This window comes from Hippocampus comes, unplaced genomic scaffold (genome assembly GCF_001891065.2).
Source record: "Hippocampus comes isolate QL1 unplaced genomic scaffold, H_comes_QL1_v1.1 scaffold94, whole genome shotgun sequence".
Taxonomy (NCBI): domain Eukaryota; kingdom Metazoa; phylum Chordata; class Actinopteri; order Syngnathiformes; family Syngnathidae; genus Hippocampus; species Hippocampus comes.
The window spans coordinates 3,956,166-3,973,694 of NW_017806059.1; the positions used below are offsets into that span (position 1 = coordinate 3,956,166).

Below are 17,529 nucleotides of genomic sequence, written 5' to 3' on the forward strand. Positions count from 1 at the left end.
TCCTCGAGGCCAACGACCGGCTCGAGGAACACATCACTGCTGGTTAGATATGCCAAAAGAAAACCTCCCGAAAGACACAAAAGCGCAGATGGAAGAAAACCTAATGAAGGAATGTTTGACCGAGCGTTATGGCAAGCGAGGATTTTTTCATTTTAAAACAAAGCATTACTTACTCCACAGGGAATGGTGCCTTCTTTTTTTACTGCTGGTTAGATATGCCAAAAGAAAACCTCCCGAAAGACACAAAAGCGCAGATGGAAGAAAACCTAATGAAGGAATGTTTGACCGAGCGTTATGGCAAGCGAGGATTTTTTCATTTTAAAACAAAGCATTACTTACTCCACAGGGAATGGTGCCTTCTTTTTTTTTTTTTTTTTAAACCAGCCGTGGGAATACTGTTTGACTCCGTCCTGCTGCCGCGTTATTTGGAAGGAAAAGTTAAGGTTAAGTTATGAAACCTCTTTCTGTGTACCGTCTTTCTTTGCAAATGTCTCATGTTACAATATGGGCACTTGCGGCTTATAGACAGGTGCAGCTTGTGTGTGTACAAAAAGATTTTTTCTTTAAAAATGTAGTGGGTGCGACTTATAATCAGGTGCGCTCGATAGTCTGGAAATTACGGTACATTAAAATACATGCCTTTGATAAAATATGGCCTCTATAAACGATAGAAAATGGGGCAAAATCTGAAAGGAAATCACAAATATCCCTTTTAAGTTTAGAGGAGGGCTCCAAACACTTTTTGCAGGTACTGTATCGGGCTATTACATGTGCCTCCAACTTTCTGTGCATCTTGGTGAAACGTTTTTTAAACTGCATGGATGGATGAATGGATGGATGAACAATAAATTTATAAAATTGTGATTATTTTTTCAACTGTGATATGTGTGCAAATATGTTTTCACGAATGTTAAGACCATCAAAATAGGCTTGTATTCCACAAATGTTTAGACCACCAAAAGAGACGTAATTTTTCTTCGCAAACAGCACATCGCCAAGGAAAGAGTGTTAAATGAAAAAAATGCTTTTCTTTTACTTTATATCTTCAACATCTTAAGATGAAACACCCATAGTTTCAAGACAAACTAATTAAATGATTGGGAGGATAGTTCTTTAACTACTGACTTCTATAATAGGCCAAAGAAGAGGGCCAAACTTGAAAGAAAATTCAAAATCGCGGTTTAGCATATGGCTCCAACAAATTTTCATGGATCTTGACACGTGCAACCAGGCTTAGGCGCTTTCTTCACAAATTTGTAAGGGACACAACTAATATGGATTGTTTTTGAACTGCACAATTAACAAATGAAAAAATAAATAAAAAGAAGCATGCTGTTTGTGTCGTAATTAGACACGACAATTTTTTAACTTCCTTGACTTCCAACTTAGGGTGTGTTGCTTGGTTTATTATTCATATCTCATAAGACACACATAAGACACTCGAGAAGTATTAGTACAAACCCAATTTCAATTAAGTTTGGACGTTGCCATAAGGTCCAAGTCAATGCACGAATAAATATACAGGAGCATGATTATCTTTTGTCCATTTACAAAAGGCCTTCAGATTTTGTTCTCACAAAAACCTGTAATTTTCAAGGGGGGAAAAAAAAAATCTAAATTTCTACTAGGTGTTGCATAGACATTGAGAAGAGGATTTCAACTTCCATCTATATTGCCCCCCACCAAAGTAAATCTTCCTTCCTGATCTAGCATTTCAAACATTTTTTTTCCAAATTTTGCTCACTCAAGTTAAGAAGAGCAACCGTGCTTCCATGACCTATTCTCTTCAGCTTCAAATGTTCATTTTTATTTACATAGGTTTCCTGTAAGTATACCACATGGGTCTGTTCATTTTAGTCAAGACTTCGCTTCATTTAACTGGGTTCAATCAAAGACGTAAGAAATACATTTGACCTTCTCACGGACCATTTTCTCTCCTTAATATTATAACAACAAATTTGAGAGTGAAACACAACTGATCTTCTCTTTGAAAAAAACAACAACTGAAAAACATGGATGAACACAAAGTGTAGCGATCCCAAGGCCGGGGTCTGTCACAAATGACCCTGCACGAAACTAGACTGAAACTTTCGCTGTGGGAGAGTGCCTCTCCTATTTACTAGATGAGGGCCCTCACGGCAGCCTAAGTTGTCGCTCCTCCTCTGCTCCCAGCTGGCTCGCTCCTCTCATTGTTTCCCAGGTTGTGCAGGATAGCAGCTCAGCTAAGTTCGCCTTTGATTTGACTACGCTCACGGGCAGCCCTTTCTCCATGTCCGCAGTCACATCCTCCGCAGTCGCGTCCTCCGCAGTCTGATACAGCCGAGTCCCATTCTCATCAAATACTCGAAGCTTGACAGGGAACAGTGTCTGGAAGCGAATCTTCCTAAGCTTCAACACCCGCTAGCTTCAACGTAGTCCTTGCATTTCTCCAGCAATTGTGATCAAAATAGATTGGCTTTCTGTTACAATACACCTTTCTGCTTTCCCTAAGGTTTGCGTAATGTCTCCTCCTTGGTCTTGTATCAAAGGAATTTGATGAATATGGATCATGGCTTGTCAACCATATTGACCAGGGCTCGCAGGATGAGTATGGAGTCTGTTCTTTCAATTGCCAGCGCTGTTGTCTGGGGGATGTCTTAAATAGCTCCAGCATTTTCTCCACAATTTCGATCATCAGCAACCCCTCGTCTCCTGGAACATGAGGTTTTCTCTTCTGGACCTCCCTTCTTAATCAATAACTGCAGTTTATTTTTGTGCTGTCTAATCACATGTTGCTTCTTGCTTAGCCTCCATTCCACCATTTGGACCCGGACTTCCATAACACAAACTTGGGAATTTATTTTACCTTCAATAATAGCTATCTGTCCAGGCCCTGAGGTAACACAGCGGCCCCAAACCATGATGCCGCCTCCACCATACTTCACAGTTGGGATGAGGTTTTGATGTATGTGTGCTGTGCCTTTTTTCTCCTTTAGTGTTGCGTGTTCCGTCCAATAAACACAACTTTGGTTTCATCTGTCCACAGAATATTTTGCCAGTAGTGCTGTGGAACATCCAGGTGATCTTTTGCGAAATTCAAACGTGCAGCAATGTTTTTTGGACAGCAGTGGCTTCCTCCGTGGTGTCCTTCCATGAACTCCATTCTTGGTCATTGTTTTGCGTATTGTGGAGTCATCCACAGAGATGGTGGCATGTGCCAGAGGTTTTTGTCTTCAGCTGACACTCTAAGATTCTTCTTCACACTTCTGAGCATTCTGCGCTGTGCTCTTGCAGTCATCTTTCGAGGACGGCCACTTCTAGATTAGCAACAGTGATGAACATTTTCCATTTATAGAAAATTTGTCCCACCATGGACTGATTGACATCAAGGCTTATAGAGATACTTTTGTATTCCCAGCTTTATGCATGTCAACAGTCCTTAATCGTAGGTCTTCTGAGAGCTTTTTTGTGCAAGGCATGGTTCACATCAGACAATGCATCTTGAAAATAGCAAACTCCAAACTGGTGTTTTTTTATAGAGCAGGGAAGCTTTACCCAACACCTTCAATCTCATCTCATTGATTGGACTCCAGGTTGCTGAGTTCTAACTCCTATTTGCTCATTAGTCTAAGGAGGGGGTCAGCAACACGAGGCTCTTAAGCGCCCCCAGTGGCTCCCTAGAGCTTTTTCAAAAATGTTTGAAAATGGAAAAAGATGGGATGGAAATCTATTTCTTTTGTTTTAATATGGTTTCTGTCAGAGGACAAACATGACACAAACATTATTAATGTTTTCCGATGCTGTAAAAATGTGTCGAATAAATATTAAATGTCAACATTTCGTCAATGCATATTTGCGTCATCGCCTGGGACACACATTTCTATTAGCAGGGCGGGATGTCAGTCAGGGGGCTGTTGTAAAAAAACAAAAAATAAACCAAAAAAAAAAAAACCCCAGCTGCCTTTCATGAACAATTCACTGAGGGTACTTGCTAAGAATGGGAATCTGGGCGGCCAAGAGAAGCATTTTTAAACGGTACACGTGAGCTACAATAGTTAGCACACTGCGAAAGTGCGTCCCGTGCCTCTTCATTTTAGCGGCCATTATTATGGAATGCGTGTGTAAGTGTGTGGGTATGCGGTAACAGGTCGATCGTGGGAGATTGGTTTTTCGAAAAGTAGATCTTCCGTCAAAAAAGTTTGGGCACCCCTCCTCAACAGGATGAACTGCAGGGGGGAAAAAAACTTTTAATCATAAATGCTCGTTGTGTATTTGGAGCCAACTTAGTCATTTTGATAGCAGGCTAATATAGCTCAAATATAGACACATACAGCATGTGTTGCCTTCATTGTAAGGCTTTTTATTTTTTGCGGCTCCAGACATACTTGTTTTTTTATTTATTTTGGTCCAAGATGGCTCTTTCAACATTTTGGGTTGCCGACCCCTGGTCTAAGGGTTGACATACTTTTTCCACATCGCACTGTGAATGTTTACATGGTGTTCAATGAAAAATCATGAACATAAATATTGGTGTGGTATTAGTTCAAGCAGACTGTATTTGTCTATTGTTGTGACTTAAATGAAGAGCAGAACACGTTTTATGACCAATTTATGCCAAAATCCAGGTAATTCCACATAACTTTTTCTTGCAACTGTACTGCGATTAAGATCCCGGTAATATTGAAGAGCTCAGATCAACCTACTCTATTGAAACTCTGTTATGAATATTAGATCTCTCTCTTCGAAAACCCTCTGAGTTAAAGACCTCATTAGAGACGATAAGCTTAACATGATTGGTCTTTACAAGACGTGGTTAAAACCTAATACGTTTTTAACCACTAAATGAAGCCCCTTTGTGAGTTCACAAGTAGCACGTCCTCATACAAAGGGTGGGGATGTAGCCCTTACTTCCGAATCTGCTCTCAAATTTAGTCCTTGCTCAAATAACGCCTTTAAAACGTTTTAAGTTCTTGTTATGCGATCCACAGCTTCATTGCAGTTTTATCTTTCAGTGATTTATCGTCGTCCTGGCCCCTACACTGGCTATCTAGATTAATTTTCTGCATTTATGGCTGGCTTGGTGACTCATGGAGATAATATACTAATAATGGGTGACTTTAATATTCATATGAATCTCTTGACGGAACCACTTAACGCGGCGTTTCAGACAGTTGATACTTTTGGTTTCATGCAGATAATAGACGAAGCGACCCATAAAAAATGGTAACACTAGAGATTTAGTACTTGGCTAGCAACCTCAAATGTAATGGTACTACCGTATACCAGTGCTATATCTGACCATTACTTGATAAAATTTGAAGTCTTACTCAAGGCCATGATCATGACCATAATCAAAGCTATTAGCTCTTTAACCACAACTTCGCTCTCTGAGCTACTGCCTCTGGCAACTGCTTCCTTTACTTCTTATTAAGGGTTTGATTGATAATGTCATGAACAATTTCAATGCTGTTCTGTTAAATGCGCTCGACACGGTTGCACCATTAAGACTTAAAACACATCCTCAGAGGCTTACTCCATGATTTACTGATGAAAGTGCACTCTCAAACAATTAGGTAGGAAACTTGAGCGCAAATACCGTGCGATTAAACTCGATGTCTTCCATCAGCCATGGTTCAATTGCTTGCTGAAATAAAGAGCACTTGTTTTAGCCAAAACTAATTATATTTCAAGAACAGTCAACATGAATAAAAAATAAACTGAAATATGTACTATATTTTGCTACAAAATGAGACTAGTAACATACCTGGTAGCTTTTCTTTCCACTGACTCACTGTCTCTCACTTGACCTTCCCCCGATCACCACACAAGAGAGCGTTGCTCAGCTGATGTCATGCAACGAACTTTTGAAGCCAGCCACGGAACGCTTCGAAGTCCTCAATGCCCATAGTTAGCGCTATAAAACTAGCCTTCTCACTAATTAGCAGTCCAGTTAGCGGAAGTTTTTTAGCACGATAACAGGTAAAGCATTCCAGGAAACGTTTGTTTCCTCGACTGTCCGTCAAGCCGCAAGCAATTTACTCTGAGCAGGTAATCAGACTGCATTCCACTCTCTCTTCCACAGTCATTACTGTTCTACAGGACGTCACTGTAGATGAATGAATCCTTCGCGATTCCAGTAAAACTCATGCCAAAAAAGTCACCTATTGTACATGTCACGGTTTTGGATCCAATGAGAGTAAATAGTGGCGCGGACACAGTTAACCTGTAGTACCGAGCGGGCCTTGCTTGAGTTAGCGCTACTTCCGTATGGCTTCCGGAACTTCTGTATTATGAATCGTTTCTTAATGTAATATCGTAGTTGAAATTTTAATGCATAGGTTTTTTATTCCGGGTGAGGGAATTTCCATTTGACAGAAGTCCGCAGGTGGGAATACTTACTGTACTTATTTGATACAGTGGCATTGCTAATGCAACAGCAGCCAATCTCCAATAGGTGGCTGCGTTCAGCTAACGATTCTATGCAATTTTTTTACTTATTAGATTCAGCTCATTAGGGACGAGATTAAAGACACCATCTCCCAAAAAACAGTCAAAATCTGCAATAATGATGTTAAGGGGCGTATTAAGGCAAACACTTATCTGACAACTTTTTCTCACTTTCAAAAAGGTGTCTCTTGAAAGTCTTACAAAACTGGTTAGTGCAGCAAAACAGACAACTTGGGTGCTTGACCCGCTTCCTGGCAAACTTGTTAAAGATCTGTTGTTATTAATTTATCAGTATCCTCTAGCATTTTATGAGCAGTGTTTAAGACTGCTGTTATTCGAACCCTTCTTAAGCGACCAAACCTCAAGCCAGAGTTTCTGTAATGATAGGCCTGTTTCAAATTTCCCGTATTTAGAAGATTCTTGAAAAAGTCATACCGCAACAGCTTAATGATAACATGGCCGCTAATAATCAATTTGAACCGTTTCAGTCAGGGTTTAAGGCCCACCATCCTCCTGAAACGGCTCTTGCTAAAGTGATCAATGATCTTCTCCTAGCTATGGACTCTGACACCTCATCAGTCTTATTATTACTCGATCTTAGAGCTGTCTTTCAAACCATCGATCATAAGATACTTATGAGAACGCCTCAGAACGTGTGCGGGTATTTCAGGCCCCGCTCTTTCCTGGATTAGTTCTTACCTCTCAGAGAGGATGCACCATGTAATTTATGGTAAAACGACTTCTGAGTTTTGTAATGTTACATGTGGAGTCCCACAAGCATCAGCACATGGCCCTTTCATTCTATATGCTTCCGCTCGGTGACATCATACGTAAATAATAGGTCTCACTGTTATGCTGATGATACCCAACTATATATGTCGTTGGAAATAACTAACCCACGCATCTGCTATAATCTCCAAGAGTGATTTGCTGAGATAAAACAATGGATGACTTAATTTTTTATTTCTTAACCCCAATACAACCGAGAAGATGATTACTGGCCCTGCTCGGCATTGGCACATATTCAAGGACACTACTCTCAGCCTCGATAAATGTACCATTATCCAGAGTGAATCAACAAAAAAATCTCTGTGTTATATTTGATTCAACGCTCTCTCTTTTCACCTTCGCAGTATTGCTAAGATAGGTCCCATTCAATCTCCTGGTGAGGCAAAAATCATAATTCATGCATTTGTTACGTCTCATCTCGATTATTGCAACGTATTACTCTCTGGTCTTCCCATGTCCAGTGTTAAAAGTTTGCAGTTGGTACAAAGTGCTGCAGCTAGACTCCTGACAAGGATGAGGAAGTTCGATCACATTACCCTGATACTAGCCAACTTGCATTGGCTTCTGGTCCATTTTGAGATGATATTTCGAGGTTTTGCTACTTACTTCGACTTAGCACCTTTCTATCTTGTTAATTTAGTGACACCGTACATTCCGCTTCAAATTCTTCATTCTTTTTAGTGATTCTGAGAGCCAAAAAGACGGCCACAGTTTCTAGAGCATTTTCTATTCGGGCTCAAGTGCTCTGGAATGCCCTTCCCATGGTAATTTGAGCAGCTACCTCAGTTGAAATGCTTTAAACCCAATTTAAGACTCATTTCTATACTCTTGCATTTTGTTGGCCTAATTGTACTGCCGCTTCCTCTGTTTATCCTTCCTCCTCCTCCCTGAATCGCGGGGGCGAGGTGGTGACGATCCAATTGGATGTCGCTGTACAGATTCTGCTCCGATCGATATGGACATGATTTGCCCCGACGGAGCTGCACAAGAGCTGGGTCGACCACTCGGGGGCGTTGCTATGAAGATTTCTTCATTGACCAAGTGGGCCGGGTTCAGAAGGAATCTCCCTGCAGCCTTTTCATCTTGTTAAATTGACTTTTATACCATTCTAACTAACGTTGTATTGTACTACATCATGTCAAATGTTGCCCGCTCAGCATCCATTGCAGCCTGGTCAAACTGGAGGCCCCTCGAAGGTTTCTCATTTTTCACCAGATGGGATTTTTTTTTTTGTTTTTCCTTGCCCTCCTGGGCATTATTAGGGGTGTTCACACGGCAACATTTGCTCCGGTGCTACGCCGGCGCTGCGCCAGTGCAGCGGTCACACGTGCAAATTTTCTCCGGGGTAGCCCCGGAAAACAGCTTACACCGGAGCAAATTTGATCCACCTCAGGGAGGTGGTTTAAAAATTTGCTCCGGAGCAAATGCTCGTTTGCGGAGCAGCACCGATGTAAATTTGCATGTGTGAACTCTCCAATTTGCTCTGGAGCAAATGCTCATTTGTGAGGGGGGAGTAGCCTCGCTACGCTTGAGAAGAGTTGATTACGTACGGCGAGAATGCGTTGCTTTCGTGCTCTATCGGACTTCCGTCATGTGTTTGTTTATTAACGACACAAAACATGGCTGGTAACAGTAGCAAGCACCTCTTGGGTTATACCATCTCAACTAGAACGGGGGGGAATAGTCCCCAAACGTCATCTTTCTTTTGTAGGAGACTGGACTGTCTCGGAGTTGTTTGTGTAGTTTGTTCCTTTGTTGTGTGTTCACAACCCCTCGCCCCCCATAGAATTTATTTTGTGATTTCCTCTCTTGATTTTTCTGTTTGGCGCATTACATGTTTGCTTTTCTGAGTGTCATTGAAGTCATTGTTGATTTACGTTATCAGGGGGCGGTCACTCTCGAGCAGAAGGCACGGAGACCGAGAAAGAAGGACGTGCCTGTACAGTAGTTGCTTGAGTTGTGTATAAGTTTTAAAAAGAACCAACATGACAGCTCATTTATTTTCTGTCGTTTTGCTCCGCTGCAGAAACTGCCGTGTGACCGCAAGTGGAGCTGCACCGACGCTGCGCCGGTGATGACACGCTCAGCAGCTTTGTACGTGTGACAGCTCCACAAAATTTGCTCCGGAGTCAAATATATCGCAACAAAATACATCGGTGTAGTGCCGGAGCAAATGTGTGCCGTGTGAACACCCCTAATGTCAGAGGATGTCGTTAATGTTTGTCAACTGTGGGCATGTGAAGCCCTTTGAGTTATTCAGGCCTATATAAATAAATGTGACTTGACTCTGGACTAATTGTGATCCCACTTGTGTCTTAGGTTAAATTTATGTCTATGACCCCAAGGTATGTCCATCCCAAAGGGGACTTTCGCATCAGGAATTCAAGTCAAAAGTCAATTAACCTCTCTATTCGTCTTTAGTCCACAAGTCGAGTGCGATCGACTGGTTGGGCAGCTGATGTACAGTATATGACGTATTTACATTGAGATACAAACCCTTCAGGTGTGAAATCTTTCTCTTTGCAGATCTCCATGAGCTTAGGAGTGAGCCTGTAGGCCTTCAGAGACAGGGAGCCTTGGGCTGTCTTTATAGGGTCTGAAATGGGGGGGGAAGCAGAGAGATGCTCAACATTTTTCCTTTAACAGTACAATTCATGCAATCATGGTAGCACTAAATACATAATCATGACATGTGTGCAGCTGCCTACAAACAGCATGGAGTCAAAGAAGACAACAGTGCAATAATCCAATAAACTGTCTTAGGGTGTTTTAGTTTTACCTTGGGGAAACATGTTGATCGTCCATTTATCTATTTTTTTCGCATCGTATGTGGTATTGCTTTTTGAATGTTCTGGACTCCTATTTCCATATCCGCATTGCATTAAAACAATGTTGCTCCCTGGTTTCCAAAGTGGAAGTCTGGGTGGACATAACTCAATATGACATGAGACATTCTTTTCTAGAACACAAACAAGTTGATGGAGAACCTCTGCTGGTTGCAACCAAGTAATAAACTATTTTTTACCTCACTCATTTAGGAAACCATCACCAATCAATTCCTTGAAATCATCATCATTGTAACTATTTTTGTAAATGTACAGAAAGCAACCAGTATGGTTCACAAATCACTACAGTAAGGATCAGCTATTGGTTCGTGCTACTGTATTGGGGAGCTTCTAAGAGAAAAAAACCTTAACCTTAAATTTGTAGTTAACTTGAGAAACCGCACACGATCAAGTTAAAGTTGTCTACCGTTACATACCTCATTTATAATTGCAATAAAATTGTTCAAACTCCTAGCCAAATGGTAAGTTTTTGTGATTCTAAAAAAACTGACCAAAACGAATAATTCCACAACTTTTTTTCTACCACTGGTGTGACCTAATTGTATGATTTAATTTAAAAAAAAATTTTTAAATCTTTTAAAAAACATTCACCCTACTGCAGGGTGAATGTGAGTGTCGGTGAAGATAGCAAAGGTTGAGTTTCCATCAGGGCTTGTTCAAGGTGGCCAACGTTCTCCAACAGTTTTTTTCTTGTTGGAAGGGAGTTCTGTCAAAATGTGTTCATGCCGTGAAGGAAGAATGGTGTGGGTGAAATTTTGTCGAAATTGCCTTGTGACAAGAAAAAACAAAACTGTTGGCGGACATCTGGAGAACTTTCGGTGAATGTTTGCAACCTTGAATGAGTTCATCAAACCAATTTTAATATCACACAGAGACTACTCAAAGAAATTAAAAGAAAGCAGTTTCTAAATGTCAATTTAATTTATGAAGGCACAAAAAAAAATCCAAAACTACCTGTCTCTATCGGAAAAAGTAATTGCCCCTCTTTATTAAATCTAAAACTAACTAACGACAGTTTTGGGAAGGCCAGTTCAATCGCACAGGCAAAACCCGAGCACCACATTGAATCAAGAAACAAAATAAATAGAATCTGTCAGAAAAAGTGAAGGCTACAAGATCTCAAGAAACACATCATGCCATGAAGAAATTAGAAAAAAAGTTATTGAAATCTATCAGTCTGGAAAAGGTTACAAAGCAATTTCTAGGACTTTGAGGCTTCAGCAAACCACTATCAGAGCCATTATCTACAAACGGAGAAAACTGGGAACAGTGGCAAATATTCCCAGGAGTGGTCGACCAGCTAAAATTACTCCAAGAGTGTGACAACGACTCATCCAAGAGGTTGCAAAATAACCTAGAACACCACCCAAAGAACTCCAGATCTCACTGGCCACAGTTCAGGTCAGTGTTCACGACTATCATAACAAAGACACTGGCCAAAATTGGCATCCATGGGAGAGTTCCCAGACGAAAACCACTGCTGTCCAAAAAGAACAGAAAGGCTCATTTCACATTTGCCAAACGATATCTTGATGATCCTCAAGACTTTTGGAAAAACATTCTGTGGACTGAAGAGTCAAAAACTGAACTTTTTAGAAGACGTGCGGCCATGTCTGAGGTAAAATCGCACAGAAATTGATAAAAAGAACATCATGCAAACAGTGAAGGATGGGGGTGGCAGCGTGCTGTGATGTAAGGGACAATGGATTCTGCTGTCTACCAGAAAATCCTGGAGGAGAACAACCGACAAAGAGTTTGCGCCTTCAAACGCAACTGCTCTTGGATCATGCAGCAGGACAACAATCCGAAATACATCAGAAAGTCCACCTTTTAATGGTTTTAAATAAATAAATAAATAATAAAAAAATTGTTTTTGAAGTGGCCAAGTGAAAGTCTGGATTTGAATCCAATTGAGAAGCTATGGTGTCACCTTAAATGGGCAATTCATGCTAGAAACACCTCCAATATGGCAAAGTTGAAGCGATTCTGCGAACAAGGGGGGGCAAAATTACTCCGCAGTCATGTGAAAGACTCATCATCAATTATCGCAAAAGCTTGATTTCAGTTATTGCTGCCAAGGGTGGAACAACCCCAATATTAGGTTCAAGCAGCAATTACTTTTTCCACATAGGGATGGGTAGGTTTTGATTTTTTTTTTTTTTGTGTGTCTAAAGAAATTATATTGGCATGTAGAAATTGCATTTTGTATTTCATTGGGTTGTCTCCATGTGATATTAAAATTGGTTTGATGAAATGAAATCTGTGTGATAATTATGAAACAACAGATATCAGGAAGCGGGCAAATACTTTTTCACAGCACAGTATGCATGAAGTAAATGAACAAACTGTCCATTCACATAAAAAAAACTGAAAGTCTGAGTAAATGTCCATGTGCACCCTTTCATCAAATAATAAAGTGAAATGTTATATTCTTTATTGTATGCCAAGGTAACTCAACTACTCTATATTGCTTTGATATGGCCTATAATGGTATGAAACTGATTTTCAAAAACAAATTTAAAAAAAAAAGGCTTTCTTGAACTTGGTAACAAAGTCAAATTATAAATAAATAAGTACGACAAATGGGAGCATATAGAGAAAAACTCATTCGATATTTTTGATTCTATATCTGAAACTGCCCTAAAAAATTGGGGTACTTTGATTTTTTTTTCTTCCATGCAGACCAATGTAATCTTTCATTTCCGTTCCTTTAAATCATATAGGCATTTGAAGCAATTCAGTAATTTTGACCCAGTGAGGACCCATTGAAGAAAAGTTGGCCTGCCTGAGCAATTGATGGATATTTTTTACTCACACTTGTCAGCCAATTGGAAAGGAGTTTCCTGAGTAGGAAACGACAAGAAAGGGTTAAGGAGAATATTGAGAAAAAGTTATGTTTCACTAAAATATATATATTTTTTTTTACCTGATTTCCTAAAGGCAAAAAAACATTCCTCAATAAGGCTATTTCTCCCCTTCATAAAAACTCAATTTATCTGACCGGTGACGCTTCTCCAAGCTCTTCTTTGACAGTGAATCCATTGCTCGACTTGGTCCTCCATCTCGGGCCTCGCCTCATTTCCGCAGAAACTCAGCTTCGTCTTCTTGACTTAGTGAAGCTCATTCTCCTGCTTGCGCCGCTTGTGAACCATGGTTTTGTTTATTTTAAATTATTTCGCAGCTGCTCGATTGCTATGATCTGTCACGTAACTGATTGATTGACATTTGAACTGTGCTTCATCGGTGTGTCTCTTCATAGGTGCCCCATTTACAGAGGTCCAAAGTTGTTTTGCCCACATTTCACATCCCAGTATTTTTTCCACTTACTGGTGGGTGTGCTTTTAGCGTCTTCTTTCACCCGCACCTCCCCCTTTAATGTACACATGCCGTCCTCAGTTACATCCGCCTTTCCTATATATAAGCAGTACGTCCGCTTATCATCAGACAGTCAAGCGTAGTGCTCATCCAAGTCACACAGCAACATCCATAGATTTTGGAATTAGGTGCATAAATTAGTCACCTCGCATTATTAGGTGCCCTATCATTTTTTGGGAGTAAATTTAAGAATTTTAAGAGCGCCCTATGGTCAGGAAAATCTGATATTTATTTTCAAGACATTTATTTTTAAGGAAGATGATGAATCATAATTAAATGTTCAAATTAAGATTTTCATTTAATAATCAGTTGTGCTGCCTTCTATTTTCTGACGATCATCAAAACGTATGAGTGAGGGAGTATGCATAGTATGACAAAAAGGTTCGGAAGGACACGAGCCAAAAAAAGTAAGGAAACACTGCATTACGAAATACACAAAGGCCCAATCTAAAACCAGCAATTGAAAAATGCAAGACAATCATTCTTCTCAGAGGTGTCAACAGAAACGGTAACAATGCTCTTACATTGTTTTCTGTTTGCAAATAGACTGACAAACCCCAGAGCATTAGACCCTTGTGAACTGCTGTCAAACAAGTCGTGCAATGACATTGCAATCTTTTGCACAGATAAAATATTACAGATAAGACAAAAAGTAAATGGCTCTCTTTCCAGATAAATCTCAATGCCATCTTGTTCTCCAATTAATCGTGAATATTTTAACCTTCCAGACTACACAACTTTGAAATAAAGAGTTTTAAAGTTAAGATTCACAGTATGCGGTCCACATTCACATTTTTTCAAAAATGTTTTTGACTGCACAGCTCCAAATGTCAAAATCATAGTGATTCATTCTCTTCAATCAGGGTAGTTTCCACAGGCCTTAAAAACAGCAGTTAGTTTTATAAACTGCTGTTTATAAGGCCTGTGGAAACTTCTAAAAAAGCCTAAATTGGACACTGAACCAATCTCTTCAATGCATTTCAGTCTGGATTTTGAACACACCACAGCACTGAGACTGCAGTTATTCAAGTCTTAAATTATGTAGATCTGAATAATGATGCCTTGGCTGCTCCCTGGACACTGTGGAGGAGGTGGGCAACAGGAGGATGCTAGCTCAGCCAACAGCTATGATGGACAGACCCTCCCACGCCCTCCAGGCCACCCTGACAGCACTGGGCAGCTCCTTCAGCCAGAGACTGATACACCTGCGCTGCAAGAAGAAGAGGTACCGCCGCTCGTTCCTGCCGACTGCTGTCAGGCTATTGAATAGACAGACCTGAAAACCTGGACTCACCAACACTCACCCATTTTTAACATGCTTCGATTTATGTTTTATATTTTTTTACCGGAATATACTTTTTGTTGTTCTACTTTCATTTCTCCATTGTGAGAAAATAAAGGTTTTCTTATCTTATCTTCAATGAAGTGTCCTGCTATTGCTAGATCTCCATCCATCCATCCATCCATCCATTTTCTGATCTGCTTTATCCTCACAAGGGTCGCGGGAGGTGCTGGAACCTATCTCAGCTGTCTTCGGGCAGTAGGCAGGGGACACCCTGAACCAGTTGCCAGCAAATCGCTGGGCACACACAGACGAACAAGCATCTACGCTCACACTCACACCTAGGGACAATTTAGAGCAGGGGTGTCCAAACTTTTTGCCAAGGGGGCCAGATTTTATGTGGTAAAGTGTCGGGGGGCCGACCTTGGCTGACATTCTTTACATTGAACAACAATATTCTTAAACAAATTTTAGTAAGCCAGTCAGTGTTTCACATTTCCATTTTTATTTTAATTTCAACAATCTTAAGCATTTCTTTTGGTTCATTTGAAACAGGTATATCAAATGTAACTGAATATTCACTTGACTTTTTCTTGAACAGAAGTCTCCTGAGTGCAAATTGCAACATTTGAAACATAAAATGTATCACCATGACTTTTCAATACTCACAAAGCCTTGACTCGAACAACAGGGAAATGAACAAGCAATACACATATCCACAACTGCGGGGATCATTTGAAATATGACACGACCACCGGGCGGCTTGCTAGATCTCAGTTGGTCGTAATATATTGCTCGACAGACTAAAAACAGCGGGGTGGACTTACTGGCATGGTATTAAATTAGTTAAAACTTACTTGAAAGATAGGGACTACTTTGTTTCAATTGGTAGGCGTGAGTTCGAGCAATCACACGTGGGGTTCCATTCTTGGACCACTTCTATTTAACATCTGGTACATGCAGCACTTTGCATCACAGCATCTCTTATCATATTCATGCAGATGACATGCAACTTTACATTTCAGTGTCATCACATGACTTTAGTCCTTGACAATCATTTTGTGAGTGTATTCATCAAAGCAATGAGTGGATGGACGAGAATTTTCTCGAGCTCAATCGAGACAAAAATGAAAGGAACAAGTTCAGCAGCATTTAGTTGTTTTGCTCCTGACCTGTGGAACAAACTCCCCAAATACCGGAGGTTTGCTGAAACTGTGTATTCATTTAATTTAGTGCTGAAAACATTCGTTTATTGCAGCATTCTCGGGATTCTCCTTTATTCTCCTGTTTTATTTTATCCTCATTTGCAAGGCTGAAAAATATATTTTGAAAAGTGACCGGATTCTCTGCGTTGCATAGATGTACGCCGGAGTCTTGATGCATGTGAAGATGCTCCAGTAATTGTTTCGGTCACATAACACTAATATTAAACCCACAAGCTAGCAAAATGAGTAAAAATAGACCACGAATCTAGTTCTTATGGTGAGTTAGACATGTTCATGCACTTTATATTTGCTCAAGTGGATGCTGCTAATATCCCGGTAGGATAAAAAGGTGGATTCACGTTTATTGTTACATCGACAAAACATCACAGTTTTTGTGTTGCTCGTATCATTCATACACTTTATATTTGTTCTGTGGTGTCTGTTGCATGTTCAAGAGTTTCCATTGTTCCCATATTAAATGCTCTGTTACCGTTGTTATGGTGTTGATGCTGCAAGTAATGATACATGAAAATAAACAGTGGATTGGCGTTTTTTGTTGTAGCATTTTATTAATCGACCATCATTTTTCACCGAAATGGTAGTGTCACCAAGTGGCTCGAGGAAAGACGTTTCAATTGTTTGTTTTTCCCAAGCGAATGAAATGGATCTACAGTAAATATTCCCATCCCCGGAATTCTATGAAAAGGAATTTCCTTCACCCGGAACAAAAACCTGTGCATTAACATTTTGACTACGATATTACATGTTACCGGAACTTACGCAAGCGGAAATTCCACCCGGATTGAGACGTCATGCCGCGGGAGCTTAAATACACGCAACGCCCACCCGATGCTACGGAAAGACACGACGCTGAGACACATTTTCACTTCGCGTTTTTCGATCATCAGATTCGAAACGACGACGTGTAAGTGAGTTTTTATTGGCGTGCGTTTTACTGTAATTGTGAATGATTTTAACTTTATTCACTTAATGACCTGTAGAACGCGGCACAAGCTTAAAAGCAGCACCCACTCGACACGACCAAAGAAACGTGTTCGCTTCGCCGTTTTCATTCATCAGATTCGAAACGAAGACGTGTAAGTGACTTTTTATTGGCGTGCGTTTTACTGCAATTGCGAAAGATTTGAACTTTATTCACTTACGTCGTGTAGATCATGGCATCGAAACGTAGAAGAACTGTAATGACTGGAGCGGAGCGAGTGAAATGCATCCGTTTGAGCAAGGCTGGACACAAAGTTAAAAGCATCCAGCAGACACTTGGAGTCGGAAAGACGCAAATCTACGAAGCTTTAAAAAACAAGGCATCGATTCAACTCCTGATGACAAGCCACCATCCAGCGAGGAAGCAATGCAAATGGCAACAAAAATCCGTCAGTATGCACAAGAATTACCAGACATCGGTGATCAACGGGACAGTTACTTGCAACTAGCAACAAAACTGTATGACACGCAGGCAAACATTGTCATAAAACAAAGAATGCATCCAACAAAACAATCCAAAATAGACACATCTTTTCCCAAGACAGAAAAAAAATAAACATTAAAATACTGTAAGTATTTTACTGTTGTGATTTTTTTTGGATAC

At 40.3% G+C, this 17,529-nt stretch overlaps 1 protein-coding gene across 1 annotated transcript in view; it reads right to left on the reverse strand.

Moving 5' to 3' along the window:
• The window catches only part of LOC109529661 (eukaryotic translation initiation factor 3 subunit H), a 123,925-nt gene that overhangs the window by 34,959 nt on the left and 71,437 nt on the right, over window positions 1-17,529 (reverse strand). Inside the window, exon 4 of the mRNA XM_019893041.1 lies at window positions 9,712-9,811. Coding sequence (XP_019748600.1) covers window positions 9,712-9,811 — 100 coding nt within the window. The remainder of the gene's footprint in view (window positions 1-9,711; window positions 9,812-17,529) is intronic.